This window comes from Chanos chanos, chromosome 10 (genome assembly GCF_902362185.1).
Source record: "Chanos chanos chromosome 10, fChaCha1.1, whole genome shotgun sequence".
In the NCBI taxonomy this organism is placed as follows: Eukaryota; Metazoa; Chordata; class Actinopteri; order Gonorynchiformes; family Chanidae; genus Chanos; species Chanos chanos.
The window spans coordinates 13,062,417-13,089,642 of NC_044504.1; the positions used below are offsets into that span (position 1 = coordinate 13,062,417).

The 27,226-nt window shown below is 41.7% G+C and overlaps 2 protein-coding genes across 2 annotated transcripts; one reads left to right on the forward strand and one right to left on the reverse strand.

Moving 5' to 3' along the window:
• Window positions 1-1,707: 1,707 nt before the first annotated feature.
• tfb1m (transcription factor B1, mitochondrial) lies at window positions 1,708-27,226 on the reverse strand. The gene is made up of 8 exons (XM_030786113.1): window positions 27,216-27,226; window positions 25,741-25,875; window positions 19,227-19,378; window positions 18,382-18,490; window positions 18,050-18,201; window positions 17,517-17,636; window positions 2,421-2,548; window positions 1,708-2,012 (listed from the first exon to the last, which is right to left on the reverse strand). Exons 2-8 carry the CDS (start codon window positions 25,871-25,873, stop codon window positions 1,760-1,762), a joined length of 1,047 nt encoding a protein of 348 aa, XP_030641973.1. The 5' UTR covers window positions 25,874-25,875; window positions 27,216-27,226; the 3' UTR covers window positions 1,708-1,759.
• On the forward strand, window positions 8,830-9,561 carry LOC115822329 (claudin-20). The gene has a single exon (XM_030786114.1). The coding sequence runs from the start codon at window positions 8,830-8,832 to the stop codon at window positions 9,559-9,561; it is 732 nt and encodes a 243-aa protein (XP_030641974.1).

A 27,226-nucleotide genomic window follows, 5' to 3' on the forward strand; every position in this document is an offset into this window, starting at 1 on the left:
CGAATGACTGGAATTTCAATTGTGACTGTAACAATTTCTCAATTTATATTCACTACTGGTCTTTTACCAGTTAAAATGCTGTAACTCCTCATAAAACGTGTGTAAATCGATTTAGGGTACCGAAGAGATATCAGAATGTAAAATTAAAAAAAAAAAAAAAAACTCTTCCTTTTTTTGGTGCAGAGAACCAGAGTCACATTCCCTTTCAATATTTGGCTTTAAAGCTAGCAAAGCGAATAAACCTGAACATCATTCATCTTGATGTTACGTGCTAGGGGCAGGTGCATGGCCTTAGGTTGACCTAATTTTAGACTGATAATGAGGAACTAAGCATGGAGACCGTGTTTGGTCTCAACAGAAGACTCATAGCTCTGAATTCAGTGCTTCATTTGCTCCCAGTAACAGATTTTGGACTCAGAAATGATGATATTTTCTCTATCAGCTGCAGAGAGAGGTATCATCTGTTCCTGGTGTTCAGCGAACACATTCTTGATGGACGCAATAAATATGAAGATATTTATAGCTATATAAATCAATACATACTTCAGTTTGTATGTATATGAAACGATTCTTGAAGGATGTGAGTTACCACGCTTTATGCACATTATCATTTTGTAACGATAAATATTTAATTAGACTGATTCATTCACTGTGGTTTTATTTTCATTTTAGAAAATGCTAAGCCCCAGCTAGCTAAGTTTAAATATTGTGTACCTCACAGACTGTAATCTGTAAATTTATACGCTAATAAACTGGTTGGTTCTGCTTATTTAAATTGAAACCTATTTGATTTTCATTTAGCATAGAAATCAAATCAAACGGCATCCAAAAATGAGTGTCTGTCAGTTGCCTGTATAGGAGTGTGTTGCTGTGCACATTCATTGAAAACTAAGGACCTGAGAATACAGTGAATATGTTGAAAAGAAAGAAAAAACGTCCACATGATAAAATAAGACATGCCCTCACTTGCACAGGCACTGAGATCTGGTTCTCAGAACTCTTTGTGCAGAAGGAATAATGCTGAACATACAGCTCCATTACTCTGTGTACGCTCTAGAACAGTGTTTCTCAATCCGGCTCCTGGGGGACCCCTGCTCTGCATATCTTCTATCTATCCTTGCCCTGAACACACCTGATTAGTGTGATTAACATGCTCTTGATTAAATCAGGTGTGCTCAGCCAGTCAAAAGTGCCACTGGTGAGTTCAGCCAGGTAAGCAGAGCAGGGAAAGATGGAAAACGTAGAGAGCAGGGGTCCCCTAGGGGCAGGATTGAGAACCACCGCACTAGGATGCCAAAGCTTTTTCAGTATGACCCCCTCTTCCATCTACTACCCTGTGAGAATCATACAAAGACCTAAAATCTACTTAACTTTCTGAGTCTCATGTTAGTTATTTCTCTGCAAATTGAGTTCAATATCCCTCCCTGCTGTGGAGGAGCTTGTCATAACTTAACATTTGAGGTTGGGAGGATTACAAGTACTCAAATGACTATTTTAATTTCCAAAATTGATTAAAACAACAACAACAAAAACTTCATACATTTACGGCTATGAGACATATGTCTTTGTCCTCTTTACTGACGAGGTTAGTTATACAACAAGAACCAAAGCTGAGCCGTAGAACTCACAACAGATATACCTAGACTGCAGATTACCACACTCATCCACAGAGAAGAAAAACAATTTATTATTGAATGTTTCACTTGTTGAGTCTCCAGTCCAGTGTCAACATGACCAACAATAATCATGATTAACGTCCTCATCTCTTCACTGTGTAAGAGTCAAGCTCTTTGCTTCTGTCAGCTCGTCTCTTCGCTCGATTCTCTGTTAACTCTTCTCGAAAGTCGTAGTCGATGAGGCCTTGATTTTGAGCGCAGAGTCTGCTGTATGTGTCGGCCAAAGCCCGAAAGTGTGAAAGCGTGAGATCTACGGGCCGGAGTGTGGGGTCCACATCAGACTCGCGCAGCAACTGCTCTGCCAGCTCAAGACGCCGTGACTCCGGAAACAGCATCCTGGAACGGATTTCAAAAAGAGAAAAATGTGGGAGAAACCATCAAAGACTGACTTTGTGACTTAAGAGTTGGGAAAAACCTTCAGATTAGCATGAAACAATGAATTAGCACAAGCTCAGTCTGCACTGCACTTCCAGAACATGCTGAATGCCAACACACGCTGCTAATACAGCTGGCAGAATTTCATCAGCTCTCTTCTTGGCCTGACATCCCAATGAATCATAGCGGCAGCTCTGTTTGAAAAGAGTTCTTCTATTATCTCAGCCTACACAAGCACATAACAAGCTCTGGTGAGGAACATACCAAACCCATGACAAGAGCTCAGTCTACAAGCAGGTGTCATTTGGGGGTGGGGGTGGGGGCAAAAAAACGAAGATGTTGCTAGGGGTGACATAGAAAAGTGCTTACTCTAGCCCTCTGCGGCAGTGCTTCCTCCGGAACTGGAAGACATTCTTTACTATTTTCTCCACCAGCTTGAAGGGCTGTTGGATCTGGGGCTGAGCCAGTGGAGTGAAGTGTACCACCCCCACGTCCACCTACACACACCACAGGAGATAAAGCACACACACACAAACGCACACATACAAACACACATACACACAGACACACACAAAAGCTGTTAGACAGACCTGAAGTCTACACTATGGAACTGCTCCCTCACTCCTGTGTGAGAGAGAGAGAGACACAGAGGGAGAGAGGAGGGGGGGCAGTGAGAGAGAGAGACAGATGGAGGCAGGGAGTGTGGTATGGAAAAGAAAGTGATGACACAGCAAGTGATGCCAAGTCAGTTCTGGTTGCCACAGTAACACCTGTATGAAGGACCACAAAAACAAAGCCCTCTGTGTGTGTGTGAAACACTGCCCTTTTAGCAGAAGAAACAGACAGGTTTATCCAGCATCCATGTGAGTGTACACACACACACACACACAACACACACACACACGCATCATTCTGTATATGGTGAGTGTGTTCTGAAACAGAGACTGGAGACTGGTGTTTTGCGAGAGACTGTGAGAAGTCTGAGTTTTGGGAGGCAGTAAAGAGCCTGAGTTTTAGCTTCACTCTCTGTTCTCTTTCCCCAGTTCCCCAGTTGGTTCTAAGATGACATGACAAACTGTTAAAATAATCGTGCCAGACCCATCAAAGCCAAGCTCCTAAACACATCCCTCCCTTGCTTATTCTCTCTCTCCCTCGCTCTACAAAAGTGATGTCTCTTCTTTTCATTGTGGGTAATCAAACAGATAAAACATAGCTGTTGCACCCAGCCTAAAGCTTTTTAACCAAACATGTGTTGAAAGCTCCCTCATGAGGCCTGGGAAGGGGTCTCACACAGAGCTCCCCCGCAGTAGTTCCAAACCCATAACAGAGAAGACTGAAAAGAAGGCCCTACTGAATGGTGTGGGTGCCAACGCTGAGCTACTGACACACATATGCTTTTTCATTGCCCTCCTACTGGAGGAACTCATATAGGAAGACTGATCTAAGGGGAGCAGAGGTGCGAGGTGATGGACGCAGCGACGGGCTGCGTAACGCTAAGGTTTGTACGTTAACTTTCATCCTCTATGTTCTCAGCTTTAGTCGCTCCCACGCGGAGTGTTGAATACAGGAAATTTGCCAATTACTTCGCTTTGTATTCACATGGGCAGCCGAACTTCTTTTCAACCGAGGTTCCGAGGACAACGTCTCTTTAATGTAGCAGCCCAGTGTTTTGCGTGCTGATCTCAAAGTTTGCATGAGCTGAAGCGACGGGCCAGCCCTGAGGCAGTAGAGCGAGTTCCTTAAGCCACAGTGAACTCTCTAACTCCTGAGCTAACTCCAAAATCAATAAAAAGCACTGCTAAAGACTCGAGAGAACAGCTCTGTTTATGAATTACACCACATTACCACAGAGAGAGCGCTACAAGTAACAGGAGCTATCAGAGACTATAAAGTCATATTAGTGCCCTGACAATAAACATACTAACAATTTAGCCTGCTGTCACTCAAACAGCGGAGTGCACACAGCTGTGAATTTATCAATATGTTGTGATACAAATTCACCATGTTAGAAAACAAATGCATTTCTTTCTGCTCTCTCCTGGAGTCATTAAACTATTTACAATCAACATGGCACGGTGTTAAATTGCATCCAGGGTAAGTTGATTTTCCAGCTGTACCGTTTGCAGCCTTTTTCCTGTCATTTTGATTGTGCTTAATGAGGGCCTACATTGTCTCACTCACTGCTTGTCAGTTACGTGTCCTACCTTCACATTTTATCATCTTCTCCTTACAGCAATGTCAGAAATCTTCATCTTAAATCCACTTGCTCCTCCTGCCACCCCTGTGAGGATTTAAGGCAAGTTCCTAAGCTGAAGTCTGAGAAAGACTACTTAACTGCCCACGGCCTTAATGTCCTTCCACAACTGCCTTGTCATTCTTTCTTTAGAGGCTAAAAGGAACGTTCAGAAATGATGTCTGGATGAATCAAGCTATTGTACATTTTATACTTTTGCATGTTCATTTTAAAAGAGCCAAAACAAACAACCGCTTCATATGATGTTCATCTTCGGCTCTAAAATTGGCTTGTGCGCATATATTTAAAACACATTTAATGCTGAATAATAAGGCTGAGTGGTGTCTGAAACCTCGCTGTCTGAAGATCTCCTCTCTATGGAACTTTAAGGCACCAAAAAACAAAAGAATAGTCTCCAGCCTTCGTCTGTTCTGTGTAAAGCCAATTCAGCCGAAACACGTAACCCAAAACACAATGCACTCTATTGCTCTACAGCCGCAGAGTGACGGTCTAAATGCAGGCACTTTTTATGTTTGTGAAACCTAATAAGATGCCGTGAGAGAATCTGCATGACACAGTTGTGTGCAGATCAGCACAGATGTACAGTATTGGACGGGCAAGGTCGCTGGATTTGGAGGACAACCATAAACAGAATGCCCTCTTATAGGTCAGAATCCTTCTGCAGAATAAAGCGCGCACATGTGCACGAATGTACACGTACACACACAAAAAGCATAAATCAAAGCAATAAAATCCAGAGATGCGTGACAAGAAGTCACATTTATTCCAGTACAGACGGCAATGTAAAACTGGGAAGATTTTGTGATATCAGAGTATGTCCTGCAGCCAGAACCTTTTCTAATGTGTTCTTAAATGTATTTTCAAAGAATGAAACCAACTGTTTACCCAGAAACATTTCATAACCCTCTCTTCTTTTTTGTATGGCTGTTGGTCACATTTCTCTATTCAACCAATCAAGCAAAGTCACAACTTTTAGCATGGACCAATAGCAAAAATGGGTGCAGTGGGGGAAGGGTAGCAGAGATTTGTGTTGTCAGGTGTTTCTGAAGAAAACAAACTGGCGGTGACTGTCTTTTTACTGGAGCAACATTAAGTTTATTGTTTATTTCCCTGCGGTCTGTTAAAATGGATTTCAGAAAAGGCTAAATTTACCACCATAATCACGTACTGCGGCAAACAGGCTTACTTCATCTGCTGAAACATCCGGTCCAAATGCGATTACAAGCACTATGGAAAGTGTCAGAGACATTTAGCCAGTAAAGTTCTATCGCTCCACCCCAACACCAACATTTTAGCTTGCTATTGCTAGAAGCAGAGCGGAGACACTGACAAACTGGATCACGTCATACTTCATAAATGGTCAAATTGTATCTTTGTGAAGGAGAAGCAGAATCCTGTGAGTAGGCCTGTTTGGTTTAACAGGAAGATTATCTGGAAAGCTTTGTTAACGCAGAAATAGTTTTCTGTTAGCCATGGTGAGTAAGCTGTTTTGTTTTTTTTTTTCCTACTTTATTAGTTGTAATAATGTTTGCTGAACTTTCTGTTGGTGGCTCCAGTAGTTCCCACTCATTCCTGGGTGGAAACCACTGGGGCCGGTTAAAAGGCTGGATCGCTCCGGGCCGAGTTCTTAACAAAGGTCTTACTTAATCTCAGTTCACTATATTCAGAGTCTATTATCATTTTTTTTTTTTAAATTATCTTTAAATGAACATTTTATGGACTGTACATGGTGACCATCACAGAGATATTCCCTCAATTTGTGAAACGAAACCATTTCAAATCGGTCACACTCAAATTTCGTTTTTCTGTGTGACAGGAATCATTATTACAGTCTCTTTTCACTGCCTCCTCCTCAGACCCTTTCTTCTCTACTACTGTTACATCAACTCCAAATATACACAGTATCACCCACTACTATAAAATAATAGCTCTGCAGTTTGCTGTCAAAAATTAGCTGCGAAATGTAACTGTGACAGAAACATTATAATTACGGGATGACAAACGTTATCTGCCAACTGCGAACAAAAAAGGGGATCGGACGGGAATTTCAAGATAAAAGCCGTTAAGACTCTGGAATAAAGCGTAGGCACACGCTACATAAAAATCCCTCATCTTAGGAACAGAATACCCTCATGTCCAGTCAAGCCTTACAGCAAATGCCACCAAGAGGTCATAAAAATCAGGCACCATGCCTATAATAGCTTTTCGTGTCTTTACACATCAGCACCTCCCATGTCCACACTCCCAGGGTACATGTTAACAGCTTCTTTCCACACATCCTTCTTTATTTATATATTTCTTTCAGTTCCAAGCACAAACCCAGCATCAGCACTTAGAAGCTACTTAGTGAGGAAACACAAGCCAGCAAAAAAAACAGAGGACATTTTTCATGCTGCTGCCACCACTACCACGAGAGCCATAGACATGTTGCCTGAAAGTCAGCACTGGCACAGAGAGAGCCTTCTCAGTGGTGGTGAATATGCTGAATGCTTTCCACTGTGTTTTTTTTTTTTTTTTTATCACTTCAGGACTCAATAGAGGTGTCATTGAGGAAAACAATAGGGGAATTCAAATCATTAGACAACAGGGCAATAATAAAAAAACACATCTTTTTTTTTTTTTAACATATATATATTAAAAGCCACCAAAACGTGGTGGTGATGGTGTGATCATATCTATGAGCCATGTTCTGTTTTAACAGGGCTGTTTGGTTAAATGCACTGTGACAACATTACTATATCAAGCAGTCAGAGTCTCTCACTCTCTTTTGTCCTTTTCTGCCCTCTTTGTCATTCATGAATCAAGGCCGTGTTGCCCCTCCCACCCCCTCTTCTTTACCCTTTGAAGAGAGGAGTCGCGTGAAGGAGAAGGGGGTAGGGGATGCAAAGTGCAGCAGCTGTGAGTTTGCCCTCCTGAAGAGACCTTTATTATTATTGAAGAAGGTCAACTCTTCTGCAGAAGTGTGTACTGTCTGGGCTATACTAATGACATTTCACAACAAGCACACCTATAAAATTTCTTCTTTCTTCTGACGATTGTCCATCAGCAGTCAGTTGAAATCAGTTGACAAGAAATCCGCAGTCCCTCCCCCAAGGTATCAAATGATATCAAGAAAACTGCATCTCCAGTGGGCATGGTCTTCATCAGTTCTCAGAGAGAATGGACTTAGTACATATGCAACTACGCTAACTTATTTAAACAAACGGATTACACAGCGTTACTTCGCCGACAGAAGTTTTATTTTATTTTATTTGATAGTACGAGCAGCAAACAGCTAATATTATGGCACTTTGTCTCTTTCACAACCTGGAAAACTGATCGACTGCAAAATATTAAAGTTTTACGAATCGTTCTCTTCGGAAATTTGGCAGAAGTTTTATTAATTGTCCTTAATTTTTAACTTCTATTAGCTTAATTGGAATCTGATAGTGCGCTTCTGCTTTGAAGTGAAAACAAACGCGTTACGTGAATATTTTACCAACAAACATAACAGCACTTACCCTGATAACAACAAAAAATTCCATAAAATACACCGCTGATACCGCTACACAATAAGACCTCAAATTTAAAACATAGCCGACATTTTTTCGGTCTGAACTTGAAGCAAACCAGTAAATTATGTCGGTCAGCTCAGGCTACTGTGACGTAGAATCCTTTCGGCAGCCCTTGTTCAAAAGCACCGAGCAAGCATGTGTGGTCTACGTCTGGGATACCCTCTAATATACTGTTGCTAAGGAAATTGATGACATGAATGGGTCTGCACGGCTAAATCCGCTCCCTCTCACACCGTGTTTTGTGTACGTATGTGTGTGTATGTGTGCTCAGAAATCACTGCGAACAACCTGACGCGTCACAGATCATTCTGCACCAGCCGAGGTAAGGATTCTGCATCACGTTCTCTCTTAGAATAGCGATAAACAAATACGTTCAACTACGTCCTTGAACTGAAGCCCGTGTTACAATCACAGTAATTATAGCAAAGCTGTTACAATTAATTCCATTTGAGAATTCTGAGAAAATAAATATAACAAGGACTTCAGAGTTGTACACAGATATAAATGTGAAATGCTTCAATACTAATTTAAATTACCTTACTGTGTGGACCTCACATTGGCATTGCAGCTTAACTCTTACTCCGTTTTAGGACACTGCAGCTTTAAGTGCATATACTGAAGCACAGCAAATACTAGAAACTCATCGCTTCCCTCCAGTAACAGTTCCATAAGATGCCGGCACAAGACATGATATGGACAAGCAGAAAATGCACTGTAGTACAAAATCAGGGACCCCCTCAATCATCGGCAGCCTGCTCCCATCTGCCTGCATGCATGCTTCTCTTTGTTCCCCATGAGAAAAGTGCATGTGTAAGGGGGAGGAGGAGATCCGTTCAATTTTGTTTCTCATTACCTCAGCCAGGCACCGGTGCTGAAGAGACCACCGCTGCTCGTTCTTGCACCAAGCGGGTGAGGGGACGGCCGGGGGCTGAACTGGTTGAATGGTGCGCGATCCAGCGGCAGTGGCAGGATGGCGTCCATGGGCACGCAGATCTTCGCCTTCGTGCTGGCGCTGATGGGCATACTGGGCGCCACGGTGGCCACGCTGCTTCCCAACTGGAAGGTGAGCGCTGATGTGGGCTCCAACATTATCACGGCTATTTCTCAGATGCAGGGGCTGTGGATGGACTGCACCTGGTACAGCACAGGCATGTTCAGCTGCACACTGAAGTACTCTGTGTTAGCCCTGCCTGCCTATCTACAGACAGCACGCACCACCATGGTACTCTCCTGCGTGCTAGCTGCTCTGGGACTGTGTCTCGCCTCGTTGGGGCTCAAGTGCACACGCTGGGGTGGGGGTCATCGCGCAAAGCGCCACGCTGCGTTGTCTGCGGGGGCCTGCTTCCTCGCTTCTGGCTTCCTCTGCCTGGTGCCGGCTTCTTGGTACACTAATGAAGTGATAGCCAGCTTCTTGGACACCAACGTACCCGAGAGCAACAAGTTTGAGCCAGGGGGTGCCGTCTATGTTGCCTTTGTTTCGGCCGGGTTTCTTTTTGTAGGTGGCTTCATTTTTTGCATGTCCTGTTCGGGAAAGCGACAGGGCCCCCAGGATTTGATTCTGCTTCCCCCAGACAAACTCCTACTGCAACAACAGCAGCAGCTGCTCCAACAGCAACAGCAGCAAGAGCAGCTCCAGCACCAATACTGCTCTCTCTCACCTTTGGACAACAAGACTGGCTACAGCCTACAGGACTACGTGTAGTGAACACACAATTCAGCAGCCAGGCATGCGTGTGGTATACAACTGCTCAAGCTCTGGTTTGTGCGATTACAGGATGAAAAGGGGAGGATGGCAACATCTTTGATGCCCCCCCCCCCCACCTCCTCTCCCCCCCTTTTTGATCAGCAAGCACAAGCAGTGGAGGTTTCCCTGAGCAATGTCTTGGAATAGATGGATTGTGAGTACTGTGGTAAAGCTGATGAAGAGCTGCGGTGGAGAAGCAGAAGCGGGGGAGAGATAGAGAGACAGAGAGAGAGAGAGCGAGAGAGATAGAGTGGGAGAATGACTGTAAATAAATACAGATACTCGACGTCCATGTAAACCGTATTTTGACTTCCCTGGGAAATGGATTAACTGAAAGGAAATGTTTCTCTTCTTCTTCTGCCTCCCTCCCACAGCCCAAAGGTCAGAAATTAAAAGCAATCTTTTAGCTGCTAGAAATTGTTTGGTAACCTCTATTGAAAGTATGCTGGCAATATGTCTAAAAGAGGCAATAGTATGGGGAAGCCCCTCTTTGTAAACCTTTTTTTTTTTCCAATCTTTCAACTTGAGTGCTAGTCAAGTTGATGAGGTCTCTTGTCCTATTTTGATAGATGATATAATGATTGATATTTTGCCTAAGCATGTTCTCTGGAGCTTGTGCATAATGCAGTGGGATGCATAGTTGCCACAATGCCTGTGCCTAAAGAAAAAAAAACAAAAAAAACAAAAAAAAAAAAAACTGCAGTAGAGTATTACACAGCTGAAACTGTCTCGAGAGAAATGTAAGAGAATGCGCTGGGTTAGGCATGTCACAGCAGAAAAACATAACCCAGCTGATGACTTAAGAGGAGACCACCTCTACAGTTTGAACAGTATGATGTGCAACTGTTCAATGTTTTTGAATCCATTCAGTCCATACACAAGACAAAACAAGCTGCCTTCAGCTGAGAGCACACTGTCTTATGCTGTCTGAGGCAACTGCACCGTCCGAAAAGAAAAAAAAAAAACCCGCCTGTGTACTTTCTAGTCACGCTGCCACTCACACTGCCATGGAAACCGAATCTTCTGCCCAAATATCTCTATTGTCAGGGTGTCTGTGCTGGAGGGGAGGATGTTCTTTCCAAATCTCCACTGCGATACCTTCTCTTACACACGGCCAACCTCCCTCCCACCCACACACATCCACACACACACACACACACACACACACACACACACACACACACACACACACACACACACACACACACACACACACACAAACACACACACACACACACACACACACACACACACACACACACCAAACCTCAAGTTCTATTAATTTACAAACAGTTATCAACTATGATGTGCTTAAGGAAAAACCAAAACTTTGAGGACTAAAGAAAAAAGAAAAAAAAAAACCAACTAAACTAAAATGGCTATATCTGCATGATGCTGAGGTGAACGCTGGTGCTTTGTGACGCTGCATTCTGCTAATAAATATAATTGTAGTTCATGCATTGTTTAAATCAGCCATCATGTTTCATTCTCTAAACTCATTGATGGTGCACCTACTCCTGGCTTGCCTCCTACTGGAAACATTGTTCTTACTTCCAGAAACTCCTCTGTGCTGCATTCGTCCACAGTCATCCCCCCCTGCCTCATATAGATGATAACTGTGACAGAAAGAGAAGTCTTGCGTCGAGATCATGTGCACACACACACACACACAACCTCATACGTACTCGTGTGATAATGCAGCCATGGTCATGCTTCCCTGCACCGCTGAGAGAAGAGCCTGAGTCTCCCGTGTAGCTCCGGCAAAAAAAAAAAAAAAAAAAAAGAGAAAAAAAAGAGAAAAAAGAGGAAAAAAAGAAGGGTCCGTATAAGGGCCTTTACAATGATAGATGGAGCTGTGCATTTTTTCTTTGCGCAGATTCCTATGGGTGTGCAGATGGTCCGCTCAGCCCGCCACCTGCAGGCAGCAGCGGGCATGCTGAATATAAGCTCAGCTGGAGACTGGACTGACCTTCTGGGATGGACTACGCCCTCCACAGCGGGCCACTTCTGGCACCGTCACCCAACGCAATAACAAAATTCGCTCCCTCATAAACTCATTACATACAGAAATGTTTAAGTTGAGACAGTGGCAGGTCCATGAGTATATTTAATGATTCTGCACTGTTTGCTAATTGTCTCTGTATGACAAAATGGTTTGAAAGATGGATCCTATGTCTTCACATATTATATAATTTCTCTCTCAACTTTTTGTTCTCTCTTATCCCAAAGCACAATAATTTGAAGTTCATTACAAAGTTAGGTTCAGCGGGATAAGCTTGGAAACACGAGCCATGTTCAGGAATGTTTAAATCAGCCTTTGGATTTTCGTATTTCACTAAAACTCTGCATAGCACTAAAACATTTAGGAAGAGTGGCAGCTTATTTTATTTGAAGTTATGCACTTCTCCATTTTGTTTCCAACAGAACATGCGGTTACAGGTTCACTTAAATAGCAAAGCATGTTCATACAGAATCTTCTTTATAAGAAGACAACACATTTACACTGTTCCTCCTCTAGCCTCTGTCAACAGCCATTAGAGTGACTCTGACGTAAAATAGTATAGTGACACGGCTTTCTCATTAGCACAATAGGAAAACACACACACACACACACACACACACACAAACGACTGAATGTTTTGGCAACAAAGCCTAATTTTCATTCAAACAAATGCAGCTTATTTTTTTTTTTGTGGATGCCTCAGCTCTTCTTAGTTTTGCAGAGGGTAAAACTTGTCTACAAATGTCTTAGTATTGCTGTCTCAGTGTACTTGTGAAAGTAGTTCTATTTTTATTAATAAAACTATTTTGTGGATGTATGGCTTCATGTTTTGTGATTATAATGATATTTTGTTTTATGTGTAGTCTGATACATGCATTCTATTGCCTGCCAAACAGGCAAAGACTGTGAAAAGAGCAGACTGTATTAACGGTATTTTTAAGGGGAAGCTCACCCTTGTTAACACACGGGTCCCAAGTTTGACAGCTGCCTCCTTTCGGTGACATTTGATTATTTAAAATTTTATTTCAGTAAATTTTTTTTGCCATGAAATGTGTCGCTGTTGTTAATGGTAGGGTAACCGAATGTAGTTTTGAGAGTGATTTCTAGTGGAAAAACACACAAAAAGGGAAACACTCCAGAGTGTCTACAAATGCCGGGTTGAGAGTTACAAGCTCAAACACCGTAAAGGGTGAGGTTCCCCTTTAAAGTCATGGAAAACCAGGGATAGAGGCTCAGATGCAGAGTGGCAGAGTGGGTGCTTTGGGCCCCTCTGGCCCGTGGGAGAACAGCTAATTGAATCTCCCTGTGTAATCAAGGTCAATTGTACTTGGACCCCATTTCAACTGCATTTGACTGGGCAGTCTTCCTCATACAGAGAAAACCTATATGAGCAGCATTAGCCGCAGGCAGCGAGGTTCTATTTCAGAAATAGCACCTTATCCGTCACACTGTGTATAACACCACTCATAACACAGTGACCTTGTCACGGTGACCATCTAACTTGTCATTTGCCTGTCAAATTAAAGTTGTTAGGTGACAACTGTTCTATTTTGACACTGGCTTTCAAAGCTATTTCTGTGGTGGCTTTACCCATCAGACTCAAGGGGGAAAATAAATAAATAAATAAACAAACAAACATACTTGAGGGAGCAGAAAACTGTGGCCGGACAATGCGCACATGTGGTTCAGAAAAAGCTGAAGCAATCCAGCATAAACAAACAGGTTTACGATGACAGACTGGACTGTGATGTATTAAGGCAGTTCTCAGCTGGCCTATTATCCCACTTACGAGCATTTGGAGGTGGTCAAGTCAGTTCTGGCAGATTACAAAAGAGAGATTGACTGATACGAAAGAGCAATAGAAAAGTACATCAATCATAAATCTCCATAAGCGGTTATGGAGTGATGTAATACACGCCTGTGGACAATCAGTCAAAACACTCTTCGGCTGCGGTCCGGTTAATGGAGACCATTTTCTGATGCAAACAGTTCTCCTTTAGAGGACTAAGATGTAGATGATATTAATGGATGTCACGTGGAAGCCACAAATGACCTTGCCCTGTGCAAGGCTGTCTGCAAACTAGCACACAGCCCACAGGAATAACGATATTGCCCTTGCAATGTGCTGTAAACTGTGGTGGTAGATAGTCTAGGACTGTAAAGCCAAATGACTCAAAATGGAAATTTACATAATTTTAAATATTCCAGCTAGGAATTAGATTAGATTTCACTGTAATGTAGCAATAAATGCATCGCGAGGCATATGATGGAATTGTTTGTCTTAGAGCTAACTAATATTGCTGAGAATATGATAATCAATTTTGGGTAATTCAGTCTAGGAACAGTAAAAAATAAAACACTTGACTTAACGGACGTTATCTAAGATCAAATCTTATCAGGTTATTTACAGCCGCTACCCTTGACACAGGCCCGGTTTTCTCTGCTGAACCTTGTATTTCCTTTCGTTCTCTAAATGGTCACAAATAGTGTTACCAGTATTTCACAGCAGTTCACTGCTTAACCATATCCACGTTAAATACACTGCTTTTCGTGCTCAATTCGAATTCAGCATGTTCAAACAACAGTCTTTTTAAGATATGCTTCACTTTCCCCTCATATTGATTCCCCACATAAATCTGTCACCAGGCATGTTCTTCCTGACGTTTTCTCCTCGTAAATTCCCCTCTCGCCGCTCCTCCTGCAGTCTGTAAGAGGTCGGATTTGCAAAACCAGCACTTCCATTTAGATATCTAGATACTCTCCATGTCCCACGTAGTGCAGCAGTGCCCATCATCTCTCTCAACAGGCATTAAATAGGAACTGCGAAGAGAATTACTGAAGGGGTTCTGGAACATTCAATGATGTCAACAGTGTCTATTCACATTCACAGGCTCCTCTCATCAGCCAAAGCTTCTCAGAATTTTCCACTATCCCTAACCCTGAGGATCCAGGTCCAAACTACACTAAACCATTCATAACATAAAGAAAACCGTCAGCCAGACCGTGCAAGTTCCAACTGTATTTGTGACGTCAGAAAACACGGCTAACTTTATATCAAAACATGATGATGTTGAGATGAGGCTGGCCCGGCTGATTTCACGGACACAACGTGCTGCCTCTCGAAAGCCATTATTCAGATGAAGATTTGCAAACAGTGCATAGAGCACTGTTTAGGTTTCTGAGAACACTGGACAAAAACGGGGTGAGGATGTGTTGTCGGTGCCAAGCCATTTCTGCTTGTTTCTAAAGATGCGGATAAAGCATCCGGATTAAAATTTAAGCCCAACGGGAACATGTTCAAAATATTAAAAAAGGAGTCACAAAATAACTCCACCTTCATAAACATTTAGACATAAGCAACATTCCAAAGCTCCCCCGACACTGACACCAGACAACATGGAATTTTTTGAAGGATTTATGCAGTTTTCCTGTGATGATGATCATTCTATACAATTGCTAACTGACATAGCAAATGTTTTTGCTCATCTATAATGAACATAAACTTGTCACCTCTGTGTTGAAGTGCTTAGTCTCTTTGATAAATTGAGACTAAAATAAAACATCTTTAATATTGTAGGGCAGGGCTTTTGAGAGTACAGATGACAATCACAGGCGTAGTTATCTTCAGATGTAAGGCTGCACTGGTCCAGAATGTACTGTGCAAATACTCTCGCTTGTTAAAGACACAATTTTCCAACATGTAGGACAGACTCAATGTCCTCATATTTTCTGATGGGCTCTAACCACATTTAGGCGTATCTGATTGTTTTTACTGTAATTATCCAATATTCTTGTGCAAACAAACAAGCAAAGCTTCCTCCCTTAAAATCCCGATGAACAGGGTAAATGTAGTCAAGATGAATTTCTCCTCTACTCCTAAATTGTATTTTAACAGTAACAGTGATAATCTGAAGATATCCCCCCCCAAAAAAATAAAAAAAGACATCCACCTCTAGGCTGATTTTCTCAGGCAAAGACATATAAGACTGTTTTTAGAGCGTTACGGGATTGCAAGCTTTTTAACTTCAAAGTGAAAATCTCCATGGTATATAAAATATGAATTACCATGTGAGCTATGCTTCTATAGCTTCGCCCCTAACACAATTCTTCTCGTGTGAACCCAAGAGATACACAATTTTTGCTCACACTCACACTCTCACACACACACACACACACACACACACACACACACACACACACACACACAGAGTAAAAGTGTGCGATAAAATAATCATTGGTCGCGTTTCTTCTAAAAGAATGCACGATCTGTCCCAGTTTCATTCACTTCTCTTATGTTCCTTATGCTCCTTCAGCAGAATGAAATATTTACTGTTGAAGGAGCTCTCACAGAGAAAGAGGGGGATCCTCCTCCACAAAGCCCACAAGGCTTTCCCTGTCTCTTCAGCCTCATATCTCCTCCCATCAGTGAAATAAGTAAACATGTGTGATTAGAGTTGTGTTACAACGGCTTCATTCACAATTGCTACGCCGCACGATAGAGATCAAGATCAGATACCTCAGAACAAGGGACGAGACCCATTTAACAATGAACAGCAAGGTGAGAGATTGTTTAGTGAAGAGAGTGGGAAGTTTTCAACAGAGCCAGGTTATTTGAGAGGTTTGTGGGCAAAGTCCCAAAGCCAGAAGTTGTAGAATTTTGTAGCATTGTCCGCAAAGGTTAACACATTTATAACAATATGACAGGCCTTGTAGCAGAAGTGGAATTGTTTGTTTCATGCAATGAGTTTCATGTGGTTGGTTTCATTGTGTAACACCCACCAACAACAAACAAGCTACCTGTATTAAAACTCAGAGCTGAGGTCCGTCCCATCTACTTTGCTGACACGGGTTTCTAAAAAAACACTGCAAAACTTGAAGAGCATTATGATGAAGAACTGGCAGAAATATCATACCCTACTTACTTTAATCTTTAGTCATTATATTTTAATCATTAGGATCTCTCCCTGAGAAAGCAGCACGGATCATCTCAAACATTCTCATAACATTTTTCCCTGTATACTCATTACAAATGAGACATGCTGAGAACTTGGGCTTCACGATCTCTACGCACAAAGATATTTTTTGAAGCGTTTGTTACAACAAAATGACTTGTGATATGATAAAACACTTGTTATTTACATACCAAAAAATCAGAGTGCTGAAATCAGATCTCCATTATTATACTACCTACGATATAGATGTAGTATAAATTTTGAACCAATAAGCCTAACATGGACTCACACAGTAGGGGCACCCATAATTGGTCGGTATTTGCTGTCTATGCAGAGAGCAGTTGCACAGAGAAATATAACATAAGCTCCTTTTCAATAAAAAAACATGTCAGTGATGTATAGCACCCCAATTTCTCCAAAAAATGCACTTTAGTCCACCTATTTGGGCTGAATTGAATGCTTGCAGTCTTTTACTTTCATTCTGGCTAACTGATGTGCCACTGCTCTGATACCCCATCTGGGACATCCTTTTGTGCTGCCCTAAAAACATTTAAGGCCAGAGAGTAAACTGAGTACAACAGAGAGCACTGAAGACAGTGAACAGTGAAGAGAGTACTGAAGATAGTGAACAGTGAAGAGAGTACTGAAGACAGTGAACAGTGAAGAGAGTACTGAAAACAGTGAACAGTGAAGAGAGTACTGAAAACAGTGAACAGTGAAGAGAGTACTGAAAACAGTGAACAGTGAAGAGAGTACTGAAGACAGTGAACAGTGAGGAGAGTACTGAGACAGTGAACAGTGAAGAGAGTACTGAAGACAGTTAACAGTGAGGAGAGTACTGAGACAGTGAACAGTGAAGAGAGTACTGAGACAGTGAACAGTGAAGAGAGTACTGAAGACAGTGAACAGTGAGGAGAGTACTGAGGTGAGTAAATGGTAAGACAAGCAATAGAGCATACCTCAGGCTTGGGAACGAAGGCCCGCCCAGGGATTGTAAAGCAGCTTTTGACGTTACACAGGTACTGAGCCATGATGGACAGCCGACTGCGTTGTCTGCTGCCCGTGCTGGCGGTTAACCTCTGTGACGGGGGAAAAATGTCCAGAATTACTCCTGACTCAACCACTGCATGAACAAAGAAGTGTTAATGGTATTAAAAACAGAACATTTCATTTTCAGTACCAAGACAGAAGTAAGCAAATTACTAGTGTAGCTGATGAGAAGAGGTGGTGTCTGAAATCTTGACTGGCCCTTGATTAAAATAGCAGACCAAATCCTCTGGAGGGCAATTTTACAGACTGATCAATGGTTAGCGTGGCCAAAAGCTAGACAGGTCCACCAAACTAACAACTGGCATCCCACTGCTGCAATGCAGCAGCTGTGACATGATCAATGCGCCGTAAATGTGTAGCGAAAAACCAAGGGACTGGATGCAAGAGGAATTTAATCAATTCGTTTTGGTGCCGCTGCAGGGAAAACACACACTGCACTGACCTCAGCAACCTCTTTCTGGAATGTGAGGGTGAGTCTTGTACGCCCAAACACAAAGGGTCCGGTTCTGTTGGAGATATCCTCTAACCACTTTATTATGAGGGGAGTTGATACATTGAAAGGGAGGTTCCCAATTATGTGCAGGTCAGGCGGTTCTGATGATATTAACACACACACACACACACACACACAGAGAGAGAGAGAGAGAGAGTTAGAACATGAGGTGGAGACTGACAAAAAGATCCCAGATGCTACCAAAACTCACACTCTGAAACATCTGAGATTGAAGCATTATTTCAAAAGCAAAATCAATCAGTGGATGAAACGTCACTGACCGTCTTCCCATCTCTTGGCTATGTGAGGAGGGAAGCCTCTGTCCATTCTGTAAGTGAGGATATCGCCATGTACGATCCGAACTCTCCCAGGAGCTGCCTCTGACAAGAGCTGGTCAGAAACACCAAATTTACACTTAAAATAAAGCCAGATACTCTCATGTTTCTCTCAAAGCATCTGCCATAGTTATCTTTAATTTACTGCAGTAAATCTGATGCCAGGGCCCACGGGTGCACTGCTGGGCAGCCTCATCAGTGTGTGTCACTGGTCCGCCCTACATCTGGGAATTTGGATTCCGATCCCAGCTGTGCCGCTTTTGCCGCCTGCAGCCTGGAGTGCTGGGGAATGCAGTTGGCTGAGTTCCCGTGGGTGGGCATGACTTATCCCCTGAGAGTCTCCCTCTTTCTCCCTGCTTCATGACAATCTCTCCTCATTATATGAAACCTGAACGGTTCTCAGCAGAACTGAGCGAGCAGTGCTCTCGTTCCAAGTCTGTTACGTCATCTGACCATGCAAAAGGTGCACCAGTTGGTCTCAGACACATCAGAAGAGGAAAGAGGAGCTTCTATCCTCTGTCTGCTCAGGTGGACATTTAGAGCAATGGGTAGGCCATTCAAAACAGGGATAAGAAAAAAGGGAAATTCCACCTTTCTTGGGAATAAAATTCAGTCTTCAGAAAACATTGATAAAATTTTAAGCGTAAGGTCATAGTTATTTGGTAATAATTACTAGGTATAGTGAAAGGGCATGGTTTTAGTTATTGGGTACGGTAGAAAAGATAAGCTTCATTTATGGGGTCTGCTGTGGCTTTAGTTATTGCCCTTACAGTACCTCTGCCCTTGCCCACCTTTAATCCAGGTATGAAGCGTGTATCCTTCTCCACGACCAGTAAATCTGCCGCTCCAGCATTCAGGATGGATCTGGTGAGTCCACCTGGGCCTGGACCAACCTCACACACATATGCATTCCTCAGGTTTCCAGCCTGACGCACAATCTTGTCTGTAACAGACAGAAGATAAACAGCTCTCTATGAAGGGAACTTTGTTTAAATGGAATGAGTGAGGGCAGGGTATAGGTCTACAGGTACTAGTGTTAAAGCACACTTACTTTCCTCCTGTAATGTTAACACATTATGGATGATAAGACAATACCAAAAACAACCAATTTTATTTTTTAACTATCTGCTTTTAATCAAACTCTCTTGTTACCAGGAGAGGCTAGACACCACTGCACAGAGAGGAAGAGAGCAATGTTTTAAAGAGCTTATTTTGTGTGCAACATTTCAACCACATGGCAGTAAATCCAAACACATGATTATCAATATCTGAAGGAAAATGAAGATCACATGCAAGTGATGCAACGGCAAGTAAGAAAATACACCTCCAGGCCACACTGACTGATTGGTCTGTCATTAACGCATATTGTGCAATTTTTTCTTCATAAACTAACACTGGACCTATTCGCAGATCACAATGGACCTCTTATGTAAATCAAATTTTAAAGTGGTTTCATTGAGTTCTATACCAGATGCCAAGAAAACACTTGCATTCAGGTGGATATACAAGTTGATCTGGGTTTTCTGGCACGGTATACGACACTATAATTTACCCCTGTCTGATTTGCTGCCTTTTTTCAAATTTCTGACGCAGAAGGCTATCAAAGTTTCAAGTGAAATCCTGAAACTAGATGAATGGAAACCTGAGAAAACACAAAGCATCATTTTTTAATACTCGCTTCACTTAATTATTGAAGAAAGTAATGCAGCATCCATGTCCCAGTGTAAAAAAAGGATTGGTCCTCTCAGACTGTTACACCACATTTAGCATCAGTGACTGTAACCAAACATTTCCTGTGGTTATTGATCAGCCTCTCAGAATGCAGTGGAGGAAGTCTGTTCCTGTCTGCTGTACTGAATTGCTTTCATTCGGTGACATTTTTGGCCCTTTCAAGCATAAACTTCAAGCTTCGATTTTACTCCGATCACAGCAATTTCAGTGGGGTTTAAGTGTAGACCTTGACTAAGCCATTCTAAAACTTTGCCCTTCATCTTTATCCATTCAGGAGAAGCCCTGCTTGTCTGTTTTGGATCAGATCATTGTTTTGCTGCATCAGCAAGCTGTGCTCCAGGCTCCTGCCTCCAGCTTCAGCTCCCAGACAGATGGCCTGCTACTCCCCTGAACCATTAAATTTAAGTTTTTTTTATGACAAGGATAAATCTGCAGGCATACCAGTCCTGATCCCACTCCTTCTGAAAAAAAAAGGAAAGAAAGAAACTCCTGGATCTAGCTGACATCCTTCCATGTACGATTTATTTTATGTTTGAGGAGGATCGGTTTAACTCACAAAAACAAGGAGGAGCAAAAGGCTCCAATTTCTTTCCAGGCTAGGCATGTTTCTTTACGGTTTGATTCAATGACAGGTTTATTAGACATAATAAACCTTGTTTTCAACAAACTTTAACGTGAAAAACACACGTGGACGGTATTTTCTTGGTGTGGAATTGTCCTCTTAGGAAGCATACCTCTATCAAAATCAAAGCCGAGATCAGCGGATGTGACATTTCCTTTCCGGGATACCTGCAAATGCTTTAAGAATAGTTTCCAATTTACCAGCCTTTACTCTGAGCCTGCAGAGAAGCACCACATCCCCTGTGTCTCCAGCTTCCATCCCACAGATCTAAAAACTAGTCTGACCCAAACACAGTTTTTGAGATTGAAAGAAATCTTCAACAATGAAACAGATTTTAATATTGAGCACGTACAAGCAGTTCCAGGCTTGTGCACACTGGCTCGACAAAGCTCTGAACAGGATAAGCGCACGGACACAATCAGAGCTAGAGAGGACGACGTGAGTCATAAAAAAAAAAAAAATCTTACTCTGCTATTTCTACTACTACCTGTTCTCCTCTAGGCAAAATCACAAAGGAAATGATCAAGAAACACTGGCACATATTCATGGCTTATCTGATTTGCCAAAAGATTTTTGCTGATCCTCCTCTGGTCTATCAGTGAAGTGCAAGAAATACCAGGGCTTACATAGTCTGGGCAGAGACGTACAGAGGCACAGATGGATGAGACAAGCTGAGCCGTTCCCAGCCCTGCCATACTCGTGTTGTATGCACACACTGACCTGACAAGGTCTTTGTCTGTATTACTTTTGTTATGGGTAAAAAAAAAATATAAGATCAGCTTTTCATCACATGTACTTTTAGTAAGTTACACATCTGGAAAAACCAACAGGCATATTGCCACTTGGTATCATCGAAGGAACAACTCTAAATTTCCCTTCCCTAGTAATTTCTCATGGGCTGGTCACTCTGTCTCCTCCCCCTGTCTTTTTTGTGCCATTGAACAGATGAAACATTTACGCAGGGGTGGTTATGTAGACTGCAGACCATTTACGGCTGAATATAGATGCTTTCTCTGCATGGGAGGGATTATATATATATATATAATTTTTCTTTTCTAATCTAAGTAACCTTCATGTGACGCATGATCTTTCTCTCTATCATTTCAATCTATTTGATGTATCTCTAGGATGCTGATCTACTACGTGCACATCTATGCACCATGTGCAAGTCTCCCAATTATCTATTTATAGGAGCCAGGTGTGTGTGCAGAAATCTCCACAGCACTAGAGATGGTCCTTGGACCAACACATTTGCTGTCTTTGATCACTTCTGCAATACGGCAGCCTTGAAAAATACATTGCAACCGTTTTTTGTAATGTTTGCTTAAACATTGGCTCATTGCCTTTACATGCATATGGTGTGTGAGTTACACTCTCCTGTGTAACTCTGTGGAGCAGAAGCAAGGCTTTCTCTAAGTATGGCAAGTCAGTCAGGTCCTGATGCAGCAACACATGAGTTTACCACCCCCATCACGTCTGCCCATTGTTAAAAATGCTCTTACTTTTTAATACAATGTTCAGTTTGCCATCATGCACGACAATCCACAGGATCATTCAGGTACTTTTGGCAAACTTGAGACATCTAGCAATATTCTGTTTCTGCCTTACTACTCTGCCACAAATTCCAATTCCTGTCTAGTGTCTCTTGGACAGTAGACCTTTGGTGTCCTTCTTTTCCACTCGCTCCCTCCAAATTCCATTACAACCACAAATAGATCTGACCAAATTCAGTGTGAAAAATGTGCTGCACAAATATGCCGTCTTGAGCAAACATGGACAGACAGATGTATTTGAAAGACATACTGAATTCCAGGATTCCCGCAGCCCTGATTCTCATACAATCCTGTATCTCAAATTCTGTGAGAATCTGGCGATATGCATACTAGTTTTGAATCTCCAAGTATATTAAATGTTGATGGCAGCAGTTGTGTAAAACACAGACCGTTCAGGAATTGCTGAGGGTAAGTCAGAGAACTCTAACCATTCCTCATGAATTTCAGTACAAAAAACCTCTCATATGACTCACTGGAAAAGCCCTCTGTCAGAATACAAATTTCCATAAGAATATGGTTCTATAAGTGGCAACCAGTGTTGGGGTAGTTATTCAAGGAAAGTAATCCATTACATATTCCTAATTACTCCTCTCAGATGGTAATGGAATTACTTTACTCATTGGAAATGGTATCACACTACACTTGATTTTATTTCTAAGTTATTGTCTAAAACCCAAACAAATCTACAGAACAGAAAGTATGAGGGCAAAATCTAGTAGTCTCTTCAGCACTTTGTTGCTGGTTCAACAACACACAAGCGAATATGTAGGCTACAAACACAAATGAGATCGTAATTCCGCGTAAGCAGAGGACATCAGTTGAGTAGGTGGTCGTTTACACTGCTATAAAAATGTGGTCATATGCGGTCCAGACCACCTCCGAATGTGGTCCAAGTGATCGGATCTCGTTGCGACCTCAATGCGCATTGGATGCATTTACACCTGTACTTTTGGGCTGTCCACTTGTGATCAGATCACCAAAATCGGATCTTAATGCAAGGTGTAAACAGGGCCTAAGTAACTATACCTGTTCTTACATGTACTCAGTAATCACTCACTCACATTCAAAACACATAAACACCTTAAGTCAGGTTAAGAACTGCCTCAACATATACATCTTCATCAATAAAAATAAAGCAGAAACATTTTTTTTTAAAGAAAATGGAATGCACATTTTCAGATGGGCTCGGCACATTACCAAAACCATTGCTTATGCTGAACTTGCTTTCTAATCTCTGAAAGAGCAGTTTAGAGCTTATTTAAAAAAGGCTCTAAAACCATGCAGTGGAAAGCCTGTCCCTCTCTGGGGTCAGCATGAGACTGCTCAGGCTGAAAAGTGAGTGCTGAGAACTGACAGGCAAGTAAGTTTCGTTTAAGTGGGCTTTGACAAACTTTTTGGTAATTTGTGGCTTTGACCAACTTTTTGGTAATTTGTGTTTTAAAAGGACTGTGGCAAAAAGCACATGTAAAGTCTGCACTTGCTGCTGCTGTATTGACTCACATTTCTTACGTCAGCTGTCACAGGTAGTGAAGCGAAAGGGACAGGCACTATGTCCAATCCATATTATTATATGGGCAATATTTATGTTTTGAACGTATTACACGTCATTAATATTATTCAGTTAGAAATATGCATGTAACGCAAGTAACAAAATTTAAACTAAGTCAGAAATCGTGATGTTGTTATAGGGATCCAACACCAGAAACAAATGTAATTAGTTGTAAGTAACAGCATTACGCCCAACACTGGTGACAACAACCTCCAATTACAGGAGGAAAGACGGAGGTTACATCGAGCCATCACATCACTAGTGCTTTGTCTTAAAAATTAAACTGAGACAAACAAAAGCGCTCATCTTTCATACACAGCACACAAACTAATGACAGGACGTTACGGGACATTCGGTGATGTAGCCATTAAAAAGAACAGGATGCTATCTCACTTTCTGTGCTACCAGAAGCAATGGAGGCATTGGGCAACCCTCTTTCATTTCTCTGAACAGCTGAAAATGATCTGAACACAAAATTGTTGCTTTAATAGAAGAAATACAATCATTTTTAAGCAATTTTGACCACTGCTTAAAAACTGGAATTGTGCCAAATTCTGTGAAGAACTGAAACAGAAGGGACTTCTTTACTTGGTTCAAAGTGTTCCCTTTGTCAGCAATATTGCTCCCGCTTGTAAATGAAATGGAGGCTTTCATAAAACCCAGAGGAGTTTCCCTGTGTTATTGGATTATAGACATCCTGGTACAAATCCCAACTGTTCTCACTTTCCTAATGAGAGCTCAACTTTTTCTGAACCAAGATCAAGGAGTTTTACACCTTGTATTTCACTATTAAGCCAACAGAGAGGGTGATAATTGCTCACACATCAGTGGTCTTACCCAGGCTTTGAAGATAATACAATAGCAGAGGCATGCTAGGGTTGACAGTGGCCTACTGGTAAGGGACAGGGTCAAGTGGCCTACTGGTAAGGGAAAGGGTCAAGACACTGTTCTCTGAAGTCATTCCACAGCCCTGTGACCTCTGACATAATACAAATTTGTAAGTTGTGCTGAATTAAAGTGTAAGCTAAATGAACAGCTCTGTTTTTTGCCAACAATGGATACATGTCATATGCTGTATAACGTAAGAAAAATGAGGGATTTCTTTTTTTGTATACTGTATTATTAAAGCTGTACTCACTGTGACTTTTAACCTGATCAAAGATATTTGATAACAAATTAAATTTCTTCTTTTAGGGTTGGTGTCCGGCTCCTCTGTCACATCTGTTTGTCACCATCAAACAGTGTCATCACTAACAATATTGTCAATGTTGCTGTCTTAAGGGTGGAACCGATACAGTTTAAAACTGTTTGAAGGCCAAGACAGAGTAATCAATACTGACTGATTACTGTCAGGCGGTTTCAGCTAGCTTTATCTGGCTTTTCCCTTAGATTCACTATGCAGACACGTTCTTGCATACCCTTCTTTAATACCAGACTTATTGAAGATCCTGACCATAAACATTATATTTAAAAATGTATAGTTATAGATTAGGCTGAAGATAGCTCTGACAGTGGACGAGAGGAACAGATTTATGGTAAGTACTTCATCAGCTCTTGGGAAACAAAGAAGGCAAGGGGTTAAAAGAAGCTAGGTGCTTCTCCATGGAGATATAAGAGAAACAGATACATAATAGGTGGACTATCTTATCCCATCCAGTCTATGTTAAGGGACAACATAGAGAACAGTTCCAGTAAGATTTTGGGTTAAAACATTTTTGAAAAACATTCCTAATTGCCTTCTTAATGCCCTTTAGAAAATGAGTGAGGCTAGGGAAATTCTGTCTAATCAGGCTGAGGTGAAGTTCATACTGTATTTCTATAACCTAATGCTTGGAAAGTAACTGACTCACCTGTTAGCTTCATGTCAAGCAGGAAGTTCTGAGAGAGCTGTTTCTCTGCACGCAGATTATACAGCTTTATGATCTCCCCAATGGTGGGGAGAGGGGGCAGACGAAAAGATGCACATTTGCCAGTTGCTGCCATCCCTACAGACAAAACACAAAAGCAGTATGTCCACATTTACACTCAGGCAAACATTAGAAAAGATTCAAGGCATACAACCAGTATAGTGTTCATATTTAGTCAAAATGAGAAAAAGTAGAAAGAGACAGTTGAAACACTATCAGTATTTTCGGCATGATTTTATGGGGCAAGTCGATAAATGATTTCCCTGCATGACATCTTGTGGTTATAGGGATGAACTGCATGCTGTCCAACTCCCACAGATTGACCTGTGTAGGCGTTCATTTACTTTAAGTGGAAAATGACTCGCTGATAAGGCAATGGCACCGGTATTTTCTAACACTCTTATTCCTAATTTAAGTGAGGACACTTAAAAGATTGACTCTCTCATTCGCTCTGATGAAATATATATCCAATTGGTCACTTCAGCTGATCTTGTGTTTCCAGAAACCACAACATGAGAGGGATCTTAATCTAATCCGGTGGGCACTCTCAATGTACAATAATGATTTGCAATAGATAACACTGCAAATAAATATCCCTACATCATGTAATACAAGACATACTTGTACAAATATCATCAAGTCTGAAATACAGAAGTTCAAAGAGGACAGTTTAAAAGTTTCTTGAATAGTTATAGCCTTGCTTTACAGTTGTTGTTATCATTATGGTCACCGCTGTGCTTTAATTCTCCCTTGGCTTTCCTCCCAAATACTAACTCCCACTAACATCACGTTGTTTTAATCTCTCTAATTACACTGTGTCTTTAAAGATTTAGTATGCAATAGAATGACTGTATGAAAATAATTCTGCAGCATGACAATTCTCACTGATACCAATAATGTCAATAGTAATTCTTATATCCTTGGCAAACCAATCCAGAGACAGACTACATAATTGGATTATTACTGTTACTGTTTTACAATTGTCTGGCGCATTATCTGTTATAGAACTTGATAAATACTGAATGTGTTTATCTTTTAAGTTAAACTAGTACTTTCAGTATAGCTGCCGAACATATCTGCTCTGCCTTTTCTCGACCAGTGTTTATAACAATACTTAATGTTCTGCATTCATGACATAGGCTAGAAGCAACTGAGCAATTGCTCAAGCATGATTTGAGGTTCAACATGAAATGAGAGGTGTAGTGGTGGGCTACGCTAGCACAGTCGACCGCTGAACATGACATTGAGCTAAAGCTAATGTTATTTGGCAGTTACCGAAAACATCATTGTCTATACATGAAAACAGCGTATGCTTCGGCCCCTTATTATTTAAACGGTCACCAAAACCGCGTAACTGTAACCCCTGAGGCAAAGTTGTAGCAAATGCAGCAAGAGAACCAGCTAACACGTTTTCTCACCAACGTGATGA

What these genes read in the sequence shown, in the direction of transcription:
- LOC115822329 (XM_030786114.1), top strand. Translation starts at nt 8,830, where the DNA reads ATGGCGTCCATGGGCACGCAGATCTTCGCCTTCGTGCTGGCGCTGATG.
- tfb1m (XM_030786113.1), bottom strand. Translation starts at nt 25,873, where the DNA reads ATGGCAGCAACTGGCAAATGTGCATCTTTTCGTCTGCCCCCTCTCCCC. An exon ending in GCTTCATACCTGGATTAAAG is followed by an intron (nt 18,491 to 19,226) that starts GTGGGCAAGGGC and finishes GTTTCTGACCAG; the next exon opens with CTCTTGTCAGAGGCAGCTCC. An exon ending in AGCCAAGAGATGGGAAGACG is followed by an intron (nt 18,202 to 18,381) that starts GTCAGTGACGTT and finishes TAATATCATCAG; the next exon opens with AACCGCCTGACCTGCACATA.